This window comes from Camelus ferus, chromosome 3 (genome assembly GCF_009834535.1).
Source record: "Camelus ferus isolate YT-003-E chromosome 3, BCGSAC_Cfer_1.0, whole genome shotgun sequence".
In the NCBI taxonomy this organism is placed as follows: Eukaryota; Metazoa; Chordata; class Mammalia; order Artiodactyla; family Camelidae; genus Camelus; species Camelus ferus.
This window is the reverse complement of record NC_045698.1, coordinates 96,434,982-96,458,737: the sequence shown is the minus strand read 5'-3', so window position 1 is coordinate 96,458,737 and position 23,756 is coordinate 96,434,982. Positions and strand designations below refer to the sequence as shown.

The 23,756-nt window shown below is 43.6% G+C and overlaps 1 protein-coding gene across 1 annotated transcript; it reads left to right on the top strand.

Moving 5' to 3' along the window:
- Positions 1-6,058: 6,058 nt before the first annotated feature.
- On the top strand, positions 6,059-21,551 carry GFRA3 (GDNF family receptor alpha 3). Its single transcript, XM_032476841.1, has 8 exons — positions 6,059-6,336; positions 12,002-12,292; positions 15,998-16,090; positions 17,352-17,664; positions 19,890-19,993; positions 20,126-20,260; positions 20,619-20,707; positions 20,886-21,551. The coding sequence occupies exons 1-8, from the start codon at positions 6,237-6,239 to the stop codon at positions 20,973-20,975; spliced, it is 1,215 nt and encodes a 404-aa protein (XP_032332732.1). The 5' UTR covers positions 6,059-6,236; the 3' UTR covers positions 20,976-21,551.
- Positions 21,552-23,756: the final 2,205 nt, after the last annotated feature.

Here is a 23,756-nt window from a genome sequence, read left to right as displayed (position 1 = left end):
TAGCCATAGGGCAGCCCACCAGTGTGCCTGAGTGACTCACTGGACTGATTTTCACAAGGTTCCCAAGTGCTCTTCTCCAGGAGTGTCACGTGCATGCCTCACAGCAGAGGGCACTGCTGCATTCTCTAAGCCAGCCACCGGAGCCTGCAGCCTCCACTCCTAGCTTGCCCATCTGTCCAGAGGAAAGCTGCCTCTCTGGCCTTCTCCCTGAGTCCTTGAGGTCAGAGCTCAGAAGGGCTGGGGGGGCGTAGGGGGGTGGAGAGAAATGCTGCTGCTACATTAGGTAGAGATGCTGTTTCTCTTTCCCACTCCACACACTTAACCCCCACCAAGCAGGAACTCCTAGTTTCCAGAGGAGGAAACTGCTTAAAGCACCTCCACTGCCAAGTGTGAGGAGGGGTCCCCAACTCACTGCCCACCCTAGTGGGTCATTTCCTAATAATTCTCCCCAGAAAGATAGAACAAAGCCCTCACCTGGGAAGACTGGTTCACATGTGTTCACAGTTCAGTAATCTTTTCTTTTTTTGTATATGTATTTTTATTGAAGTACAGTCAGTTTACGATGTTGTATCAATTTCTGGTGTACAGACAATGCTTCAGTCATACATGAACATACATATATTCGTTTTCATATTCTTTTTCACCGTAAGTTACTACAAGATATTGAATATAGTTCCCTGTGCTATACAGTATAAACTTGTTGTTTATCTATTTTGTGTATAGTAGTGTGTCGAACTCCCAATTTATCCCTTCCCACCTCCTTCCACCCCTGGTAATCATAAGTTTGTTTTCTATGTCTGTGAGTCTGTTTCTGTTTTGTAAATAAGTTCATTTGTCTTTTTGTTTTTTTTAAGATTTCACATGTAAGTGATATGGTATTTTTCTTTCTCTTTTTGACCACAGTTCAGTAATCTTAAGTGGAAGTTCGGAGTTACAAAACACAAAACTAGAGCTTAATCAGATACCTCTTTTGTGGAAAATTATATTTACCTAAAAGGCAACATTTTCCCATACAATTTTTTGTAATATCTTCCAACTGTATAGGTATAGTGTGATGTGATTCATGTTATTTTCAAAAACAATAATAGTAGCTAACACTTTTCAGTTGTGTACTGCATGCAAGACTTTATGAACTTTATGAACTAATATATATAATTATATATAAATACATATATATAAAATTAGTTCATACACACACACACACACACACACACACACACACACACACACACACACACACACATACATACACACTAATTTTTACAACAGTCCTTTAAGGCAAGTACTCATTATGCATGTTTTACCGATAAGGAAATTGAGGAACAGAGGGATTGAGTAACTTGCTTAAGATCCCACAACTAATGAATGGTGGAGTTGAGATTTTGAACCCAGGCAATATGGCTTCAGAGTCTGTGCCCTTAATGGATTTTGCTGTTACTAAATCCTCATCAGTGAACAATGTGTCTTTCTAAGTTGGCACTGTATTAGGTGTTAAATATGTAAAAATCTCAATTATAGGTTCTTGAGAAGTCAGGACCACAGGGTAGCTTGGGCTTGGGAAATGAGGCTGAGGGCAGAACTAAGGCCCCAGCCCAGGAACATCCACACAAAGCTACATAGGGGTTATCACTGCTCTGAAGTCCTTGCACGGATGGGTGTTCATTCATCATGAAGTCAGGTAATAAAGAATGGAAACCTTTCAATCTGAAAACTGCTTCTGGTTGCAGTCTCAGCCCCAGGACCTAGCTGACTTCTTCGAGAGGGAAGAAGTATTTCCCTTTCCTTATTAGGCATATAAAGTGGGAGGCATGGAGGATTTTCTTTCCCTGTTTGGTTCAGGCAAATGTTAGGGAAATACCAATTCCTTTCTATGGTTGTCAGTTCTAAGTAGCACAGGTATTTAGATAGGACACAGTCCACTGCCCTCAAGAAACTAAGGCATGAAACTGAAAGAAAATTATTCTCTTTCCTTAAAAAACTAAAAATAAACTTACCATATGATCCAGCAATCCCATTCCTGGGCATATATCTGGAGGGAACTCGAATTTGAAAAGGTACATGCACCCCAATGTTCATAGCAGTGCAACTTACAATAGCCAAGACATGGGAACAACCTAAATGTCCATCAACAGATGACTGGGTAAAGAAATTGTGGTATATTTATACAGTGGAATACTACTCAGCCATAAAAAGAATAAAATTATGCCCTTTGCAGCAACATAGATGGACATGAGATTGTCATTCTAAGTGAAGTAAACCAGAAAGAGAAAGAAATATACCACATGGTATCACTTATATGTGGAATCTGAAAAAAAAAAAAAAGACACAAATGAACTTATTTATAAAACAGAAACAGAAAGGGGAACCCTCCTACACTGCTGGTGGGAATGCAGTTTGGTGCAGCCACTGTGGAAAACAGTATGGAGATTCCTCAAAAGACTAGGAATAGACTTACCGTATGACCCAGGAATCCCACTCCTGGGCATATATCCAGAAGAAACCCTACTTCAGGATGACACCTGCACCCCAATGTTCATAGCAGCACTATTACAATAGTCAAGACATGGAGACAGCCTAAATGTCCATCAATGGATGACTGGATAAAGAAGATGTGGTATATTTATACAATGGAATACTACTCAGCCATAAAAACTGACAACATAACGCCACTTGCAGCAACATGGATGCTCCTGGAGAATGTCATTCTAAGTGAAGTAAGCCAGAAAGAAAGAAAACTGCCATATGAGATTGCTCATATGTGGAATCTGAAAAAACAAACAAACAAACAAACAAACACACAAACAAAGCATAAATACAAAACAGAAGTAGACTCATAGACATAGAATACAAATTTGTGGTTGCCAGGGGGGCGGAGGGTGGGAAGGGATAGACTGGGGTTTCAAAATTGTAGAATAGATAAACAAGATTATACTGTATAGCACAGGGAAATATATACAAGATCTTATGGTAGCTCATGGAGAAAAAAAGGTGACAATGAATATATATATTTTCATGTATAACTGAAAAATTGTACTCTACACTGGAATTTGATACAACATTGTAAAATGATTATAAATCATTAAAAAATGTTAAAAAAAAAAACAAACCAAAAAACAGAAACAGACTCAGAGACATAGAAAACAAACATGGTTACCAGAGGCGAAGCATGTGGGAAGGGATAAGTTGGGAGTTCAAGAAGGGCAGATACTAACTGCTGTATATAAAATAGATAAATAAGTTTATAACGTATAGCACAGGGAACTATATGCAATATCCTATTGTAATCTATAATGAAAAAGAATATGAAAAGGAATATATGTATGACTGAAACATTATGCTGTACACCAGAAATTGACACAATATTGTACACTGACTATACTTCAATTAAAAAAAAAAAAGAAAATAGTTCTCTTTGTTCCCATCCCTACGAGCACTCTGGCTCACTAGTATATTCAGCAAAAGGAAGAACTGTAGCCTCCAGCTGCAAAGCAGCAGGTTGAGTCATGGGGGCTGGCCAAGTTCACAGAATTATTAACTCAAGCACACCACCTGGGATGATATTATTTGTGCCAGGCACTAAGCTAAACCCTTTACTCAATGTGTACTTATTTAACCCTCACAACTGTTATGTGGAGTAGATATGGTTAGTAATTTTACACATAAACTGAAGCACCAGGAAAATTAAGTGACATGCCCAAGATCACCCAATGTGTATTGGAAATGGCATTTGAACCCAGGCAGTCTGTAAAGCTTATTCTGTCAACTGTTATTCACTACATTGCTAACATCCTGGATTAGCTAAGGATAGCAGCAAGAATTAAAGCTCAACAGTGAAAGAGGGCCTGATAGAAGGCAGAAAACCAAGATTACAAATGAAAATGGAGTAAAATACAGTCTTTGGACCTTTGAGCCCCAGTCAGTGGATTGCAGGGCCCCTCCAGGGCAGAGTTTGTGTTTTAATCATTTTTGCACCTGGCACAAAGCTGGACCCATAATCAATCTCAAAAAACATTATTGAATTGAATGATGGCTGAGTAACATCATCTTTGTAGAAAGGATTGGCTCATTTGTCATTATCCACAAGGTTCCCAACGGCAATGCTGCTTATCTAGCAGGTGTTGGCAGTCACAGAGGACATGGTTGGTAGGGAGAGAGTGTGCTGGAGGAGCTGTCAATATTAGTCTTGGAGTCATATTTATTTGCATAGGCTTCCTCAACCCTCCCCTAGCCTTGGTTACCAATCCTCATTAAAAGTCCAATGATGTCAAGCTCTCCACCTCAGTGCCCAGACAAATATGCTCCAAGCATCTCATTTACTCTCAGAAAGAGGCTGGCCTTTTACAGGTGAAGTTGGGCATTGCTCTCAGCCCATCAGCTTGACTTGTTCCTGCCTTCCTTGTCCATTACTTGGGGACAGCATTGAGTAGTCACACTGAGTAAGCACTGTCAGCAAATGCTTTTTCCCAACCTACCCTCCTACCCCAAACTTGATTTGCCTTGGTTGCTGAAGGAGAGGAGAGCAGAGGTAATACTCCCTGAGTACCCCACATCTTTGTTGATGCATAGGTCTCAGCCCCTTCCTAGCATCCCAACCACCTGAGATTGTTACCTTTTGCTTTATAAATCCCATTTTGAAACTATCACCAGAGTGAAGCAGAAAGTGGGGGCCATCAGCTCCCCAGCCACAGGTTTCCTAACCTTACTGGAGAGGGGGGCTTACATAGGGGTAGGGTGGAGCTGGAGGAAACAGGCCCTGTACCAAAGCTGAGTAGCCAGATGTTCACTTTCACATCTCTCCTGTAAGACTGGCAGGGCAGATATAGATTAAAACCAAGCACAAACTCCATTTAAAGTGCATTATAGCTCAGGAATCAGCTCCCCCTGGGCAGGAGAAGGGAGGAAAGGGCGCAAGAGGCCACATCAGTCTCCTTCCTTATCTAGGGCCACATGTCTCTCTCTTAGCTTTTTGAAGGGTGATTTACACCCCTGGCTGGAATGACTCTCTTTCTGGGCTGATTACATCGGCAAATGCCCCCCAGAGGCCACAGCAGGATGGCCATATTCAGAAGCAGCAGCCAGTAAATCTCAGAGGTTTATATTGCACTTCTCAGTACCCTCCCTCCTGGCCCTCTGCCAGTTGGTCTGTGGACGTAGGGGAGGGCTTTGGTTAGGGGAAGAAATCTTTTACTTCCTTTTATTATCTTCTGCTCTCTAAGTACTGCTTAGTTCTCATTCTTCCAAGTCATTCTGCCTGTCTTTATCTTGGGAGCAGGTGGGAGTCAGCTCCAGTTCCAACAATTACCCTTACCTTTATGGGTAGAAATCCTGGGTTTCTCCTATCTGTTTAATCCTGGTAGAGTAGCTTGCTCTCTTATGCATCATCTGAAGATGATGAGTCTCCTAAATGGCTTCTCCAGCCACCTTCCACATTGATCTTGTCTTTTGTCCTGGGAAATCTCCGTAATTTAGTCTGAGAGAAGTTTAATCCTTGGATCATCCTTCACGATACTGACGGGGCTGAATTTTGAGAGGAGTCTGGTCTGGCAAAGGTCCTGGGATCTAGTTTCAGGTCTGCTCCCAGCAAAGCCATTTCACCTCTCTGGGGCCCATCCTTGCAGAATCTTGGGGTTAATGACAACCGAACCTCACTCTTGAAGATATTTACGAGGGGAAATGAAATCATAGATGGGCAAATCTAAGAGAAAAAAATACTAGAAACGCAAGTGCCTTGTACGTATAACTTTAACATATGTATTTATTACAAGATTTCATTGGGGTGATTCCTTAGTGGCAGTGAGGAGGGGGTTCCGGAAAGTGAGACTAGATGATTTTTTAGGTAAATAGCTGGACCCTGGAGATGGCGAATCTCCAGCAGTAGCTTCCACAGTGTCTTGAATAGAAAGCCTCCTCAAAGCGAAGCTGGCAGGCGACAGCAGGTGGGCAGGTCAGGGTGGAGCACGCTTTCGCGCCCAAGCCCAGGCTGCTCCTGAGCGCGCGCCCTCTCTCGCCCCCTCCCCTGCCGCTGTCGCCGTCCAGTAGAAGACGCGGCGTGGTGCGTCCGTCCGCTTCGGAGTTGGAGGGCGGCGCCCAGGACCCTGGTGGGAGAGTGTCGGCGCCGCGCGCCTGAGGAGGGGCAGGAGGCAGCGGTGGGAGGCGCCGGCTGAGGAGCCCCTCTCAGAGCTCCAGCGCGAGGTGCCAGAGAAGCGCCCCCGGACACCCGGCGTGCGCCCCCCGCCATGGTGCGCCCCCGAAGCCCGCGACCGCCGCCGCTGGCGCTCCTGCTGTTGCTGCTGCTGCTGCTGCTGCCGCCGCCGCTGCCGCTGTCGCTCGGAGCAGGTGAGTGTCGTCTGTGAGTCCGCGGAGACCACTTCAGCGGCTGCCGGGCCGAGGGTGGAGGGGGTGCATGAAGGGGAGCGTGTAGGCGGGGCCCGCGTACTGCTGCCCTGAGAGGGCTCAGTCGCCACACCGCTGCCTGGGGCCGGGCGACGGTCTGTCCGAGACGAGGGAACTAGAGGAGGAAGACCAGAGTGCCACAAAGAGGCTGGGTTTCACGCCTAGTCCCGTGTCTGAACCTGTAGACTGAGTGCCAGACATGGCCAGGGCACCCAAGCATGCCTTCATTCCCGGTTCCCCCACTTCCCTCTTTTGAGGTGCATCTACACAGTCACAGAACAACTCGCATCCAGGTAACTACCAAGACAGTATCTCTAGGAGGCTGGGAGAATCAGAAGCAGGACTGCCGTTGCTTCACAGGGGCTTCAACTTCACTACCTGTAAGGACTGGGAAGGGGGCACTAGGTACACATGAAGATAGAGAAGTTTTTATTAAAACTGACTTGTCACAAATTAGGGTTGAAAACTGCTGCCCAGAACTTAGCAATATCATTATTTAGTTGTGTTGTTGAGAACATTGCTCACCATCAACAAACCCCACTCTTTAAGATCTATTCCATTATTATTTTAATTGGAGCAAAAAAGTCGTTATTGGGCAAGATAGCCTTTCTAGAACCACAAGCTGCTTAGCATAGTGCCTTGCCCTGTTACAGATCCACAACAGCTGTTTTGTGGAACATAGTTCAAGCCTGGTTTTAGAAGTATGCCATTCCCCCAAGGAACATGCCTTTGCGGGTGGGATTGGTACATGAAATCTCATTGTAGGGCTCCTGTCCAGAGCCTGACTGGAGTGAGTCCTGAGGCAGAGACCATCAATCTACACGTGAGCTCAGTCCACAAGGTAGTAGTACTGCAGAAATGCAGTCCTGGCTGAGAGACAGATATGGAAGGAAGGTGAGAAGGGACTGGTCGGTCCAGACTGGCTTCATCAGTAAATCAGGGCAGCAATACATCACTGATCTGATTTGACTGCCTAGGAAATTTCACTAACCCTAACAGTATGGTTGCATGTCAGGACTAGGGGTAAACTTTAAACACCTTCCTCATAACCGGTTTAAAGGAACAAGTTCTACCCTATTATGATGAAATTTAACATGACGCCCACCTTCTTTTGTTGAGCTGCAGTGCCCCTAATCTACCACTGTTCGCTCCGACTTGGTGAACTATCAGCTAAGAAATTAGAGAGGTTTCCTTTCGAAAAGGATTATGACTCAGTATTTAGTCCAGTTAAAGCAATGAGACTCGGACCTGCTACATTTCTTTCAGCAAGCACTTTATTGGGTACCTAACAGCAGTAACATCTTAAACATTTAGCATTTCTCAAACTGTTTAAGTCCATGTACCCTTTTTGGTAAAGATAAAAATCTCATGCTTTCCCTGAGTAAAATTTGAAATTTCAGAAAAAATTTTTTCATCTTCTACATATAAAATTGTCATATATGCTTTTTTGAACCACATATTCCCTTGGAAATTCTGATATACCCCCCAAAAGGGCCTATACTCTCTCTTCCCCATCCCTTGCAATGAGAAACTCTGGTTTAATCCAATCCCTTCATCTTACATTTGGAAAACTAAGGTCCAGAATGTGAAGTACATTGTCCTAGGTTGGGCTGGGACTAAGGTGAGGTGAGTAAAGGGTTGGGGGGAAGGGGGATCCCAAGAAACTCAGTAGTTAATAAAGAATATTTTAATGAAGTACTTTTAAAAATCAAAATTAATGCCAAAGAATCCATGGTGAACAGAATATGAAAGTTTTTAAGTAAAAGGATAACTATGTCATGCTGAGGCATATTGGAGCCTGAAGCAAAGGGAGAAAACAGTACTACTAATCTTGTCTTTATTTACACATTGGATATGGCATCAATCTTCAAACTTCAGGGTGCCTCTCCAGTGATTCCCAGGTTTTATCACCACAGATTCTGATTTCGGTAGTTTGGGGCTGGGGCTCAGAAGTCTACATCTTAAAGACTCTGAAGAGGGAGAGAGAGAGGGGCCTGGAACTCTTTGATTGTAAGTAGAGGGAAGGGGCCCAGAAGAAGTGATAGTGGTGGCTCACAGAATGCCTCTGTTATCTGGTTGTTTTTTAAATGTTAGTAGGAGCTTACAAAGAATAAGCACTAGGTACTGGCAAAAGAGTATTGGTAAGATAGCCACCAAGTCTAGCTGGAGAGATAAAAAAAATCAAGTAGTGATAAGTGCTATGCAGAGAATTGGAGTAACAATGTGTTAGAGTACCTGGGGGCTATTTTACATTTGTTGGCTGGGGATGGCCTTTCTAAGATAACATTTAAGTTGTGAACTGAATTACCAAAAGGGGCCAGCCACGTGAAAATCATGTGAAAGAGCATTCCAGGCAGCAAGGCTAGGGCAAAGACCCTAAGGCGAACACAAGCTTTTCTATTCAATGGCAACCAAAAAGAAGGCCGGGGAGAGGGTATGGCTCAAGTGGTAGAGTGCATGCTTAGTGTGTACAAAGTGCTGGGTTCAATCCCCAGTACAACCTCCAAAAATGAGCCTAATTACCTCCTCCACAAAAAAAAAAAAAAACTTAAAAAAGAAAAGAAAAGAAAGAAGGCCAGTGCAAATGGAGGGAAGTGGGAGAGGAAGAGAGAACCAGGAGGTAAGGTTAGAGAGGTGGGCAGGGACCAAGTCTTTACAAGCCTTTGTAACCAGGGTACATAAACTGTATCTTAACCTAAGTACAGTAGAAGTTGTTGGAGGGACTAAAGCAGAGAAATGAGATGATATGATTTATAATTCTTAAGAGGTGATCCCATATAATGTTAATCAGCATTAGAATTATGTTAGATTCACAATGAAACGCTATAAAGCAATGAAAATAAGCTTTACAACTATACTTAACAGTGTGGATATATTTCAGAAACGTTAATATTGAGCAAAAGAAGCAAGACACCAAAAGCACGTGTTGCATGATTGAAAAATAGGCAAAACTAATCTCTCATGCTAGAAATCAAGTTATTGTATTGGCTTTGTTGGGAAGATGGTGACTGGCAGAAGGCTTCTGGACGCTGGTAATGTTCTGGTCCTTTATCTGGGGTCTGGTTACACAGATATATATAATTTGAAATTCATTGAACTAAACATTTTTTTAATTGAAGTACAGTCAGTTTACAATGTGTCAATTTCTGATGTACAGCATAATGTTTCAGTCACACATATGCACACATATACTCGTTTTCATGTTCTTTTCCATTATAGGTTACTACAGGATGTTGAATATAGTTCGCTGTGCTACACAGAAGAGATTTTTTAAAATTTATTTTATATATAGTTGAACTATGTATTTTTGATTCATGTATTTTTCTGTATGTTATATTTCAGTTAATTTATTATCAAACATGATATACAAATGACTAAAAATACATGAAAATATGCTCAATATCATTAGTTATTAGGGAAATGCAAATGAAAACCACTATGAGATACCACTTCACACCCAAGAGGATGGCTATAGAAACAGAGCAAAAAACAGAAATCATGAGTTGGCAAGTGTGTAGAGATATTGGAGCCCTCGTGCATTGCTAGTAGGAATGTAAAATGGTGCAGCCATGGTGAAAAACAGTTTGGCAGTTCATCATAAAGTTAAATATAGAATTACCATATGACCTAGCAATTCCACTCCTAGGTATATACTCCAGAGAGATGAATATAGGTATTCAAGCAAATACTTGTACATGAATGTTCCCAATAGCACTATTCACAATAACCAAAAGGTGCAAACAACCCAAATGTCCATCAACTAATGTATAGATCAATAAAATATGGTATAGCCATACAATGAAATATTATTCATAAGAAAGAATGAAGTACTGATATATGCTACAATGTGTTTGAACGTCGAAAACAGTATGTTAGGTGAAAGGAACCAAATGCAAGAGTGTATATTTTATGGTTTCATCTACATGAAATATCTAGAATAGGTAAATCTGCAGACACAGAAAGCAGACTAGTAGTTGCCAGAGTCTAGGGGGAAGGGAGAATGGAGAGTGACTGTTTAATGGGTATGGGCTTCCTATTGGAGTGATGAAAATGTATTGGAATTAGACAGAAGTGATGGTTGTACAACATTGTGAATGTACTAAATGCCATGTAATTGTGTCCTTTAAGATGGTTAATTTTATGTTGCATGTATTTTTTTTTAAATAATTAAAGTTTGTACCTTTTGACTGCCTTCATCCAGTTCTCCCTCCCCCTCCCCCCTGCCTCTGGTAACCACAAATCTAATTTCTTTTCCTATGAGTTTGTTTGCTTGTTTTTAAGTATAATTGATTTACAGTATTATGTTCCTGGTGTAAGACATAATGATTTGCTATTTCCATACATTTCAAAACGATCACCAGGTGTGAATTTTACCTCAGTAAAAATGTTTTCCAACCTAAAAAAATTTTCTTAAAAAAAGATAGATGTAACAACTAAAAAATGGTAATTATGTGAAATGAAGTTAACTAATCTTACTATAGTAACATTTTATAATATATACAAAAATCAAATCATCACATTGTACACTTAAAACTTAAACAATGTTACGTGTCAGTTATATCTCAATAAAGCTGGAAAGCAAAGGATGACTGAATGGTATGGAAGAATGAATTTGGAAGATGGAATCAGGGAGACCAATAAGGAGTCTTGGCTAGTTCAGACAAAAGTTAATGGTAGCTTAAGCTAAGGAAGTGGTGATGGATGTGTAGAGAAGTGGACAGATTCCAGATATTCAGTGTAGTTGACAGGACTTGTTGGATTGAACATAGGATGTGAATGAAAGAGAAGAATTAAGAATAACCCCTAAGAGGGGAGAGTATAGCTCAAGAGGTAGAGCATATGCTTAGCATGCAAGAGGTCCTGGCTCAGTCCCCAGTACCTCTTCTAAAAATAAATAAACCTAATTCCCTCCCCCGCCAAAAATAACCAACACAATAATAAATAAGTAAAATATTTTTTAAATAATGAATGACTCCTAGACTTTCTGCCTAGAAAAACCGAGGGATGATGGTGTGGTGTTACCCCTTGATAGGAATCCTAAGTCCTAGGATGCAGGGCCTTTCTCCAGGGCTGAGCTATAACCAACCTTGATATTCCTGAGTAAGTGAAAGAAGCAACAAAAACTCCCCACCCCAACCCCAACTAGTTTCCACTGTAAGGTGTCTTTAAGTGCCTTTTAGTAGAAGACTCAGAGTTGTTGCTGACCATCATTTAGCACCCCTGTGCACATTCTCAGCTCTGGTTATGATGCTAGCCCTGCCCATGGCATAGCTCTGCTCAGGCCTTCTTGCCTGTGCCTGACAGAGTCATCAGGCTCAGCTTCAAACAACTTTCTCCTTCCCCCTCCCAGGAGGCTAAGCAGCCTCTCTTCATCAAACCCTCACCTCTTCTTGAGCCTGATCTGTTCTGTCCAGATTGTGACAGCTGCAGACTCTCCATTCCTGCTGGACTTCTTTCTCCCCACTTCTTCCTAAAGGCCTTTGTGCTACCCTAAGCCTTTCCTGCTAAAGAGTTCATCCAGAACCCCTCTCCCAGCCTTATGACTTGGTACTCCCAGACAGCTACTCTGACCTTATGTGAGCCTCATCTGGTCCCTCTCCCTCCACAGGGGACCCTCTCCCCACAGAAGGTCGACTCATGAACAGCTGCATCCAGGCCAGGAGGAAGTGCAAGGCTGACCCCATCTGCAATGCTACTTACCACCACCTGAATTCCTGTGCCTCTAGTACAAGCATCCCATCACCTTCTGAAGAGGAGCCTTCAATATCCGAAGATTGTATGGAGGCAGCACAGCAACTTAGGAATAGCTCTCTAATGAGGTGTACCTGCCACCGGCGCATGAAGAACCAAGCCACCTGCCTGGACATCTATTGGACTCTTCACCCTGCCCGCAGCATTGGTGAGGCCCCATCCTAGAGTGGGCTAAGATGGCTGTTGGGGGTTATTTTTAAATTCCGTGAGATCTGGGCCACATAGATTTTTTTTTTTTATAGGGATGATAATGAAACTCTGCATTTGACATCAGTAAGAAGTAGAAGGAGGAATTGACAGTATCCTTTTGGGCCCCCACAGCAGTGCCCTCCCTTCTTGCTACTTTCCCCTTTCTTACCTGGCAACGTGTAGCTGCCTTTTGGCAGAGCTCTGAACCAGGCTGAGGCCCAACCTGGTGAGCTCTTGGAACAGAAGAGTATAGAGAGCAAGCAAATGGAGGGAAATGGTCTTAACCCATAAACAGGCTGCAAATACAACATAATCCATAAGTTCAGAGAAACTGGGAGGCAATGTCCTGGTCCAGCCTTTAATGAAGAGGGTACTCATTAACCAGACAGGAGATGGTAAGAGAGAGAAGGCACTGAAAGAGCCAAAGAGAGGAGCTTCCTCTGACTCTAGAGATCCCTTTCTGGATGAGTCAGGTTTTACTAGACTGTGCTGCAATGACAAAACAGGGACTTGTAAAACAAAGGTCAAGTTTTTGCTGATGTTCCATCTTGGCTGTGTCATGTGTCCTCTTCATTGTGGGATCCGGTGCAGCCTCTACCTGGGATGTTCCTTTCTCATGGCAGAGGAGAATGAGCAATGGCAGAACCATGTGGTGCCTTTAATAGCTTCTGCTCAGTTGTTACATAAAATACATCTGCTCACATTCCATTGACAAAGCAAATTGCATGGCCAAGCCTGACATCAGTAGGAAGGAGAAGTATACTCCTCCCACAGAACACACTGAAAATCACATGGTCATAAATGAGGATGTATACTTTTACAGAGAAGGCAAAAATGATTGGAAACAATAATGCAATCTACCATAGTCCATCTCTTGGTCAAAACATTCGTTTTCCTCCCTTCCACAAGCAAAATATACCAACCCACTTTCTAAGGAAGGTGCCCTAAGAGTTCTGTCCAAGCAGGACATCGGGCTCCAAGTCTAGGATCTTGTGATAATTTCTGTATCAGGTCTGGATGTGGTTCCTCTTAATCTGGAAGCCTATGGACTGAAAAGTCACCTACATCCCATCTGTACTTAATATACAGTAATGAAACAGGAACAGGAGAAGCACAGCAAACTCTCTCAGTTAGAAAGGGGAGTAATTGGAGGCACACAGCATTGATTCATAGCAGTTCTGAAGTCCTGCTACATGAATCCTCCCTGGGAGTAGGGATTGCTCTCTGATAAGGACCTGCTTTTGCTCCACTGGGGAGCAAAAAGCCCAGGAGCTTACCAGCCCCTTGGGAGGTCCTTTCTTTTCCATTATTTTCTTGGGCTACATCTGAAAAGGGCACTGGAAATTACAACCTCCTTAGGGACTGAGTAGCATTCTTAGCTTGCTTCCTACCTGAGGAATGTTGGAGCACCTTAAGTCTCAAATAGTCAGAAGCTCTTTTAATCCAGGCTGGTGGCTGCTAGCAATACAACTCTCTCAAAACATAATTGCTTTTTATACCTTTGACTGTCACCTCATGTGCCAGTAGCCTTTCCTATAATCCTTTCCAAGACATGCGTCTCTTTCGAGACCTAATTAAAAGTACCTTACCCTTATCAGGTTTCTGTGAGAGAGCCACTATCTTAGTCTTTTTCCCTAAGCACATTTATCCAACTGGCAGGATTTATTGGATACCATTTTAATCAATGAGAGATCTCCACAAAGGGCATGATAGCCACAAACTTGAATTGGTCTTTACCCCCAAGGCTGAGTTGTAATCAACCTTATTACTCAAAGCATTTTTCAGTTTTATCTTTTACCATTTGAAGATGAGAAGCAATTGCATCTCTAGGACCCTGCAAGTCCTAGAATTTCTATTTTTCTCTTTTATGTTTCCTCCCTATTTGTAAACTCGTCAATTCTTCTCTGAGCTTGCTTCTTTCTTGTAGTACCTTGCCAAATGTAGCCATCAGCAGTCAAGACATACTAGTAATCTTCAGCTTCTTGCTTTCTTCCCTTTAAGGTATAAGCTCACTCAGTACATCACCTTCCTTCCAAATTACTGCAGACAACAATTTTACCAAATGCTTTGCCACTGCATAATGAGGGCTGCCATCTTCCCAGCCCCCAGTAACAGTTTATTCACCACCCACTGCCCAATCCCAAAGCCAAATACCATTTATTTTAGATCTTCATTTGTTACTTCAGCACTCCATTTCTAGATACCAATTACATTTTTGGTAAGAATTTGCTAAGTTATGGTGTAGTAACAACCAACCCCCAAATCTCTGGCTTTCAACAACAAAGATGTATCTTTTGTTCATATTACACATCTGCTGCGGGCTTCCCTGAGTTAGCTTTGTATTTGCTCCACCTGTCTTCTTCAGAGCCTGGATAGTAGAGGGAAAAGGGCTGCAGCAGGACCATGTGATGGTTCTGAAAGCTTCTGTTCAGTTATGATTTGCATCTCGTCAGCTCACAACTCACAGGCCACAGCAAGTCACATGGCCAGGCCTTGCAGTTGGGTGGAAAAGTAGAGTCTTCTCATAGGGGGCCCGAAAATCACATGGCAACAGATGGGGTTGTATAACCCTCCCACAGCAAGCAACTGGAAACACTAATAGAGTTCACCATACTCCTACACCTCATCCTAATCAGCTCTCTTTCAGAACTTCCTGTGAGACATCTCCCTGAATCCACTTGTCTCCCCCCTCCTTTTCCCTTGGGAGCTCCCAGGTTTTCCCAAGTATCTAAACCATCCTTTCCTGTTTGTTTGATATCATCCATATCCCTTCCCTCCTAAAGATGCATTCACAAAAGCCTATTGGGTAACATCCCTGCAAGCTCACCTCTCCCTTCAAACAAAATTTATTAACTAACATTTATTGAACACCTGCCATGTGTATGAGCTATGCAGTGATTTTATAAGACCTAGTATGTCCCTTTTAAGAGCTCACAACCCCATGAGGGTGACTGAGAAAGCTGTTTCCTTTGAGATCATTGCCTCTTCCTTCACTTTTTTTTATTTTTTTTATTTTTTATTTTTAAGTTTATTTTTTTTAAGACTTCTCTGCTTTTCTCAGTCAAATTCAGTTCCAGACCTGGTCTCATTTCTTTCTCCTCGGCATGTGATGCATCTCCATAGCCAAGTGGTCGGGCCTGGAACACAGTCCACCACTGCCCCTTCTCTAGTACCAAGAGAAAACAAGTCCACTTGCCCGCTTATGTGCCCACAGGCAGTGTGTTTAGTGGTCAGGAGCAGAGACTCTGGAATCAGATAATCTGGGTTTCAAATCCCAGTTCCACATATTAGCTTATATGAGCCTGAGCAAGTGCTTTAACCTCTCTCATCCTCAGTTTCTTCTTACTCACCCAGAAACTTCTAGGAAGACTAACTGAGATTGAATATATTTTTCACTTACACCACAGTACCTAGTACAGAGTGCTCATCCAGTGATAGCTTATTATTCTTATCATTAAACCCAGTTTATTCATTGAGCCCAGCCTGTATATTTATGGTCTTGTTTTTTTCTTACCTCTGCCCAGCATGCAGTTAGTTAGGTAGAGACTCTGCCTTTTCCCTTCCCCTGAAGGGCTTTGAGGTCTGACCCAGCAGTCTCAGTCCCTCCTGCCGCCACCCCCAGCCCAGTGCTCAGGATTCTGCTGCTCCCCACCTTTCTCTCTAGGTGACTATGAGCTGGATGTCTCCCCCTATGAAGACACAGTGACCAGAAAACCTTGGAAAATGGATCTCAGCAAACTGAACATGCTCAAACCAGGTGTGGAGGCAACCTGGGGCTCAGGTGTGGGAGGGGGGCTGGACCCTGAGGGAAGGGTGGCTGGTGAGGAACACAAGCTGGGAGCATGGCTGGGGAGAGTTCTAGCATGCTGGCTAACTAAAGAAGTACTCTCAGGGTGCAAGTTTGAGCTATGAGGCGTAGTCTAGTTTCATGAGTCAACAAAGAGCAATAGTTATTAGGGAGACATTTGAAGAGAGCCCATTAGGGCTCCCTGGTTCCAAAAGATGGGTCTCTGCAAAGGGTTTGGTGGGAGTGGCAGCAGTCCCAGAAAAAAATGTGCTGAAATGGAGTATTTACACACATTCAAGGCAGCCAGGAAAGCAGCCTTTTGTCCCTAAAGAGTAGGAAATTGCTTGTTTTCAACCATTTTAATGGGATGGGTGAGGTGTTGGGCAGGGAAAATGGTGAGAGAGAATGTGACTCCTCAGGGGTGACTGAGGAAGGGGAGTCATCTGTCTGCCAAGTACTATGATGCATGTTTTTCAGGAAAGTGAGGCTGTTGTGTTAATTGGAAGAGAACACACACATGCACTGTCTTTTTGAGAGAGATGTGTGCTTTGTTGTACAGTCTGTTTATTGGAATTACTAGAATTTTGAGAGAAAAGTGTGAAGATTTATACATAACAAACTCTTAGTTACAGGGAATCTGGGAATAACCTGTTCCAGTTACTCCCTTGTTCTGGCTGCTGGAATATTCTGTTAATAGACATATCACTATAGTTTTCTAAGATTCAGAGTATGGAGAATGTTTATGCATGTATCAGTCAATGAAAGATGGGCAGGTGATATTAAAACTGAGCACAATAGACAGATGCAAAATGAAAATCCTAAATAGAGTTTGGTTGCATCTCTTTGGGACCATTCAAAAAGTACTTTAGAATGTTGTAGGGCCTCTAGGTTATGCTTTCCACCATGAGCTCTCACTCACTGCATAGGACTGAGGAAAGGGTTTTGGTTATTTGAGTTTTCTGGCTGCTTGAATTCTAGATAATTGTGTTAGATGTATCTGGAGGTGTTTTTTGTTTTTTGTTTTTTTAACCTAGTCATGATGAGGAGCAGATATAGTTTGTGGGTAGAGGGAGCGCCCTGGATTAGGAGTGGAGTGGCCTTACTCTGGGCAGTCTTCCCTTTCCTCCTACCCCGACTACCGTCCTTAAATCAGAGGGTTGCCGGAGTTCCCAGGGCGGCTGGGCTGCAGGTTTACAGAGAGGACCGCTGACTTGGTGTCCCTCTCCGCTAGACTCGGATCTCTGCCTCAAGTTCGCCATGTTGTGCACTCTTAATGACAAGTGTGACCGGCTGCGCAAGGCCTACGGGGAGGCGTGTTCCGGGTCCCGCTGCCAGCGCCACGCCTGCCAAGGGCAGCTACGTGCCTTCTTCGAGAAGGCGTCGGAGCCTCACGCGCAGGGCCTGCTGCTCTGCCCGTGCGCGCCCACCGACCAGGGCTGCGGACAGCGCCGACGCAACACCATCGCCCCCGGCTGCGCGCTGCCCTCCGAGCCCCGCAACTGCCTGGAGCTGCGGCGCCTTTGCCTGGCCGACCCGCTGTGCAGGTGCGGGGTGCTGGGTGCGGGCGGGCAGGGTGGGCGCCACTCCTTCCGGGACGCCTTCCTGTGCCCGGCTGACCCCCGCCAGGGCCCATGGACCGACTTCGCCACTATCTACCTTCGATACTTCCTGAAACTCTTTTCTCAAAAAGAATGTGTATATATATATATATACACACATATATATTTTTTCTCCTTTGTGTGAAAACTTTAGAAAATATTAAAATGTGTAAAAATATCACCCAAAATCTGTCACCAGAAGGTAATCTACCATACTTTGGGGAGGATTTCCTTCTAGTTTGTTTGTTTTCCCCCTTATACAAATAAACAAAATCAAACATTCTGGGACTATATTTGTATAGTTTTGTTTTTGTTTTTGTTTTTCATTTATGGTATGCATCTGGTGAACATTTCAGATGGAGGCAGTATGGAATAGAGTTCATGAAGACAGGCTCTGAGGTCAGACTGGAATTTAAATCCTGGGTCTCTGTTACCTTGAGCCCATCACTTAACCTAAAATTCTATCACTTAACTTAAGGTTCCACTTAGTCCTCTGTAAAAATTGGGATTGTAATGCAGACCTCATGGGATTCTGGTGAGAGTTAAATTGCATAATTTATGAAGAGAGTTAGTTTACTGGTATAGAGTAAGCACTCAGTAAATGGTAGTGTTTATTTTGCATTTTCTGGCCTTTGACAACTTGATTTTTTTTTTTTTTTTATTTTGGTGGAGGGAGGTAATTAAGTTTATTTATTTACTTATTTATTTTAATGACAGTACTAGGGATTGAACCCAGGACCTCATGCAAGCTAGGCATGCACTCTACCACTGAGCTATACCCTCCCCCTGGTAACTTGATTTTTAAGTGCCTACGTTGTATTTCATTTTATGGATGCCTCATACTTTATTCGTCCTTCTATTTTTAGATATTTAGTTTCCTTTCTTTATTGCTATACATAATGCTGCAAAAAATATCATTCTTATTCATTAATCTTCATGCACAAATCTAATTACTGTTTAGATTGTGTTGCTACAAATGGCATAACCAAATCAACGGACATCAAGATTTATAAGGTGTCTGATACATTTTCTTAAGCAAAACTCTGGTCTCTGTTTCCTTAGCCTTCTCAGGACAAACTCTCACAAAACTGAAGTTATCATCCTTTCAAGTGATATTTGTTGACAGAGTCACACCAACCTTGTTTTGCAACCTAGTTCTACCACTTCTCTGTAACTTTGGGAAAGTTACTTTACCTCTCTGAGTCCCACTTCCTCTTCTGTAAATATTACATAGTCAGAGCTCTCAATAATCATAATACTTAGGCTAAGTACTTACTATGGGCCAAGTACTGTTTAAGTATTTAGCATGTATTAACCCATCTAAACTTCACAAGAACCCTATAAAATAGATGCTGGGTTTTTTTTTTTTTTTTATCATCCTCAGTTTACAAATGAAGAAACTATAGTGGAGAAAGTTTAAATAGCTTGCTCAAATTCACCTAGGTGCTAAGTCAGATTTGTTAATGAGATTTGGGATGAAGGAAGGTCTGGCCTAGAGTCTGTGTTCCTAAAGGCTGTGCTGTGCTGCCTGTTATCAAGCTGGTAGCTGTTACTATTACATAACAAGTGCTGGACTAGATGACTAAGATAATGTCCCTTCCTTCAAGGAGTTTATGATTGAGTGGGATGACAGAGAACTAATCCACCAATCTAACACAAGGCCAAATGGAAAACGGCAGAAATATGTACAGAAAAATATACTCATAATTCTATCACTTAAAGATAACCAGCTTTAGCTATTGTAGGGTGAGTGTTAAAAATAACAATATTTAACATTTACTGAATAGTTTACTATACACCAAGTACTATGTTAAATGCTATACATGCAGTCTCTTTTTCATCCGCACAAAAATCCACAAGGTAGTGCTGTTTTCATCTCTATTTACTGTCGAGGAAGCTGAGATTAAAGAAGCTGCTTGATATCTCATAATTAGGGATTGTGGAGAGCAAATTCAAAGTGATATGCTGTGGAGGCTAGGGTGATAGTGCATTTAATTGTGACAGGAGCATGCTTCATGGAGGAAACTGTGAACAAGGCTCTGAAATGCAGGGGAGGATTTGGTATTAAGATGGGCATGTCAACTAAAGGGGCAGCACAGGTGAAGGCTGCAGCAAGGTGAAGGCTGCAGGACAGATCCTCAACAGGGTCTCTTAAAATTCCCTTCTTCCAGATCGCGCCTGGCGGATTTTCAGACCCACTGCCATCCCATTGACATCCTAGGGACCTGTGCAACAGATCAGTCCAGATGTCTGCGAGCCTACATGGGGCTGATTGGTGAGGCTGGGGGGCATGTGTAGGGAGCTCTTGCAATGAAAATGCTCTGGAGGCTGAACCCAGATGGTGTGGTCCTGAGACTGGTGGGAGAGGGTGGGAGCTAAAGTTGACCATCCTCTCTTCACCCTACAGGGACTGCCATGACTCCCAACTTTGTCAGCAACGTCAGCACCAGTGTTGCCTTAAGCTGCACCTGCCGAGGCAGTGGCAACCTGCAGGAGGAGTGTGAGCGGCTGGAAGATTCCTTCTCCCACAACCCCTGCCTCAGTGAGTGCGCTCCACCTGCTCCCAGTCCCTGAGACTGGCTCAGCTTGAGAGGGAAGGGGTCAGCTCTTTGGTCCATTCTGGTCCATCTCCTGCATTCAGAGCATCCCCCCAGCCTGGGACTTTCTGCCTTCTCCCACCCACTGAGTGACCCCCAAGCTGCCTCTTCACTTCTCTGGGCCCCAGGGACAGTCTTCAGCTCAAGGAATAGCAAGCAGGATGAGATAACATCCCATTCCCACCTGCCACCCACCTACCCTCCTATACCCCAGGGTCCATGAGACATTCCCTTTCCTTCTTTGGGAGCCTGAGAAATCTCGAACATCTGCCTGCCTCCAACCCACTTTCTCTCTCTCCTTAGTGGAGGCCATTGCAGCTAAGATGCATTTTCACAGCCAACTCTTATCCCAGGACTGGGCAGACCCTACCATTTCCATGATGGAACGCCAGGTAAGGACTCCTCTATTACGCCCCCTCCTATCTCTACCAGACCGGCTGGGGGAAGCCCAGACAAGGGGTTGGAGAGGGGTGATCTCCTCTGATGGACACCTCGGGAGGGGGGATAGGCCTTGACTGAGGCTGAGGTGGTGGAAAGGGTGGAGCTGACTCCATTCCATTTCTTCCACAGAACAAAAACCCTGCTCTGAGGTCACGGCCCTGGGTGCCCTCTCTTTTCTCCTGTGTACTTACATTGCTTCTGCTCCCGAGCCTCTGGTAGCTGGACTTCCCGGGTGGCTCTCTTCTCTACCACACCCAGCCTGACCTGCTGCCTGGAAGGGGTGAGGAAAGGACAGCATCAGGAAGGAGGTTCAGTGAACAATGTTGCAACCCTAGTCCCAGCCCACAGAAACGGACTAGTGTAGTTCTCGTTCCCTCCACTTCTGACTCAGGCTTTTCCCTTCCTTAGGACTTGGTTACCATGGTTTAGCCATGTCTTCTGGTGGTGTCCAGCTCTACCAGGCTCTCTCCTTATTCCTTCCTTCTGCCCAGCAGATCACCCAGGCTCTAACAAATTAATCATGCTCTGTTGCGTTCTCCAGGTAGGCAGGGCTGGGTATTCTGAGGCAGCCTAAAAAGACATTCCTCATGACGAGGAAGGCTAGAGCAAGACTACTGGCCCTTTGTCTCCTCCTCTGAATAGGGGGTGGGAACCTACTGCCTGCCCTGCCCTGCCCTGGGATCCTGGGATTCTGCAAAGCATTTGGGCCTTGCTCTCTTCCTGCTACTGTCCCAAAGTCCCCCCAGGCTCTTGCATCATGATTAAACATTTTGACTTAAAAATTTGCTCTTTTCCCATTGTCTCACATTGTGAGTTTATACAGAAATACGGGTATTACAGACACAGCATCACAGACCAGGTGATATAGGAGACACAGGACCCCTGCCACCAACTGCTTTGTGACCCCAGGCAAGATTCAGCCTCTCTGTGTACTTGACGTGGAGCTGGAAGAAAAATAGCTTATGGGAGGCTGTGGACCTGGTACCTGTCCCACTTACAGCCGTTTTGGGGTACTGTCTGGGATCTGCCACAGCAGCTGTGATGGGGAGGGTCCATAGGCAGCCACAACATTTGATCCCCTGCTTGTGTTATTGGTCTGCCCCAAACCATAATGGGGGCCAGAGGAAAGGAGAGACTGTCCTTGAACTCGTGTGCAATCCAGTTGGGATAAGGAGACAGCCACCCATGCAGTGTAGTTGGGAAAATATATTTATAGAACTGTGGACGTTTGTCCGTTAATTCATTTGCTTACTCTTTTATACGTATCTGATGAGTGCTATCTCTAAGAGACGCTGGGGGAGGTTCTGAGATAATAATGCTCAGATCCTATTTTTAAGCCTTTCACACATCACAGCAGGGGAACAGATGAGACATTCAATAAGAAAATGCAGTGTGATAAATACTAATGATAATCCTCAGTTACTGAGCCCCTACTGTGTGCCAAGTATGACTGTGTCCCTACTGTGTGCAAGTATCTGCATAATTCATTTAATCCTTCAACAACATTTGACTTTGTCATTCAGTAGCTGTGTGACCTTGGTATTAACCTTTCTGTGCCTCATTTTCTACATCTGTAACATGAAAAGGCATAGAACTGCCTCACTAGGAAGGAGATAACCCATGTGAAAGAAATCCATGTGTCTGACACATAATAAGAACTGAAAAAAGTTAGAAATTACAGCGTATGTTTTTTTGTGGAAAATTTGGACAATACAGACAATTATAAAGAAGAAAATGAAAATCTTTAAAATCTCATTCTCAAACTTCCAAACTACTCCCTTTATATCTGTGCATGTGAGAATCTATGGGTATGTATAATTTTAGGTAACTGAGATCGGACACTGCATATCAATGTGTAAGCCACAGACATCTTTCCACATCCATATGTAGAGCTTGAAAAACATCATCCTTCTTATCAGCTGTATAACATGAACTTGTATGAATGCATATTCCTACATACATAGTTTATTTAACTAGTTCTGTATTGATGAGTATTTGGTTGTCTTCCCATTTTTTTCTGAGCCAAGTTTTAAGGCAGTGAGGAGGTGACTGAGGGTGTGAAGTACAAAAGAGCTGCCAGATGGTGGGTGGAAAAGGGAAGCCTCTTCCTACATTCCTGTATCACCATACCCCACCCTGCCCCAGAAAATGTCCAGCCAACTTGCCTTCCTGCAAACTTCAGTCAGGCACTGGGTGAACTTTACCCTTCCTCCTCTCCCAGGAAGATCTCTGAACTGTCAAGCCTCTCCCTTTGCTTTGGCTCCATTATCCCGAGGGTGGTGGTGTGAATAGAACAGCCATTCCTTGCTAAGTGCTTGAATTAGACTAATAGGTCATCTGTACTTTTCTCTGAAGAAGGTCCAAATTCCTGGTAAACAAACAGACCACTCTCCCAGCCTAGGGCCCAGAGCCAAGACCCAGGGTGGGGGCACAGTGGCTGGACTGAAGCTTTTAATGGTATCCTGGCTGGCTGGGAAAGTTAATGCCATTAGACTAGTTTCTGGGTAATGAGGTGGGAAGGGCTGCTGGCAGCAGTGGTAAGTGGAACATGCTGAATTACACGACTCTTGCATGGCTTGGGTGAAGCAGACTTTCTTTTAAACAACTATCTTCAAATGTATCCATTCAATCATGTATTCATTCAACAAACCTCTGACAAGCATTTGCTCTGTGCTCAGCTATAGTTTTCAAGATATGCCCCTGTCCATTTCACCATTTCAGTGAAAGGGCAGCCCAGGACCTCTGGCAGCTGGATCTCAGCTTTAGGCAGTTGGGACTTTTCATTTATCCTGGTCAACTATAACACTCAGTGTTTAACCTTGGGAGATATTATTTACCACTCTAAGCTACCATAACCTCGTCTCCAGTGGGGATGCCAATAGGAATACTTCAGGGGTTGCAGTTTTTGTTTTGCTTTCATTTTTTTTAACATTTTTTTATTGAGTTATAGTCATTTTACAATGTTGTGTGCTTTCATTTTTAATAAATACAACACTAGCA

Coding starts and splice junctions, on each gene's coding strand:
- GFRA3 (XM_032476841.1), top strand. CDS start 6,237: ATGGTGCGCCCCCGAAGCCCGCGACCGCCGCCGCTGGCGCTCCTGCTG. Junction 19,994..20,125: donor AGCCTACATGGGGCTGATTG/GTGAGGCTGGGG, acceptor TTCACCCTACAG/GGACTGCCATGACTCCCAAC. Junction 20,261..20,618: donor CTCCCACAACCCCTGCCTCA/GTGAGTGCGCTC, acceptor CTCTCTCCTTAG/TGGAGGCCATTGCAGCTAAG.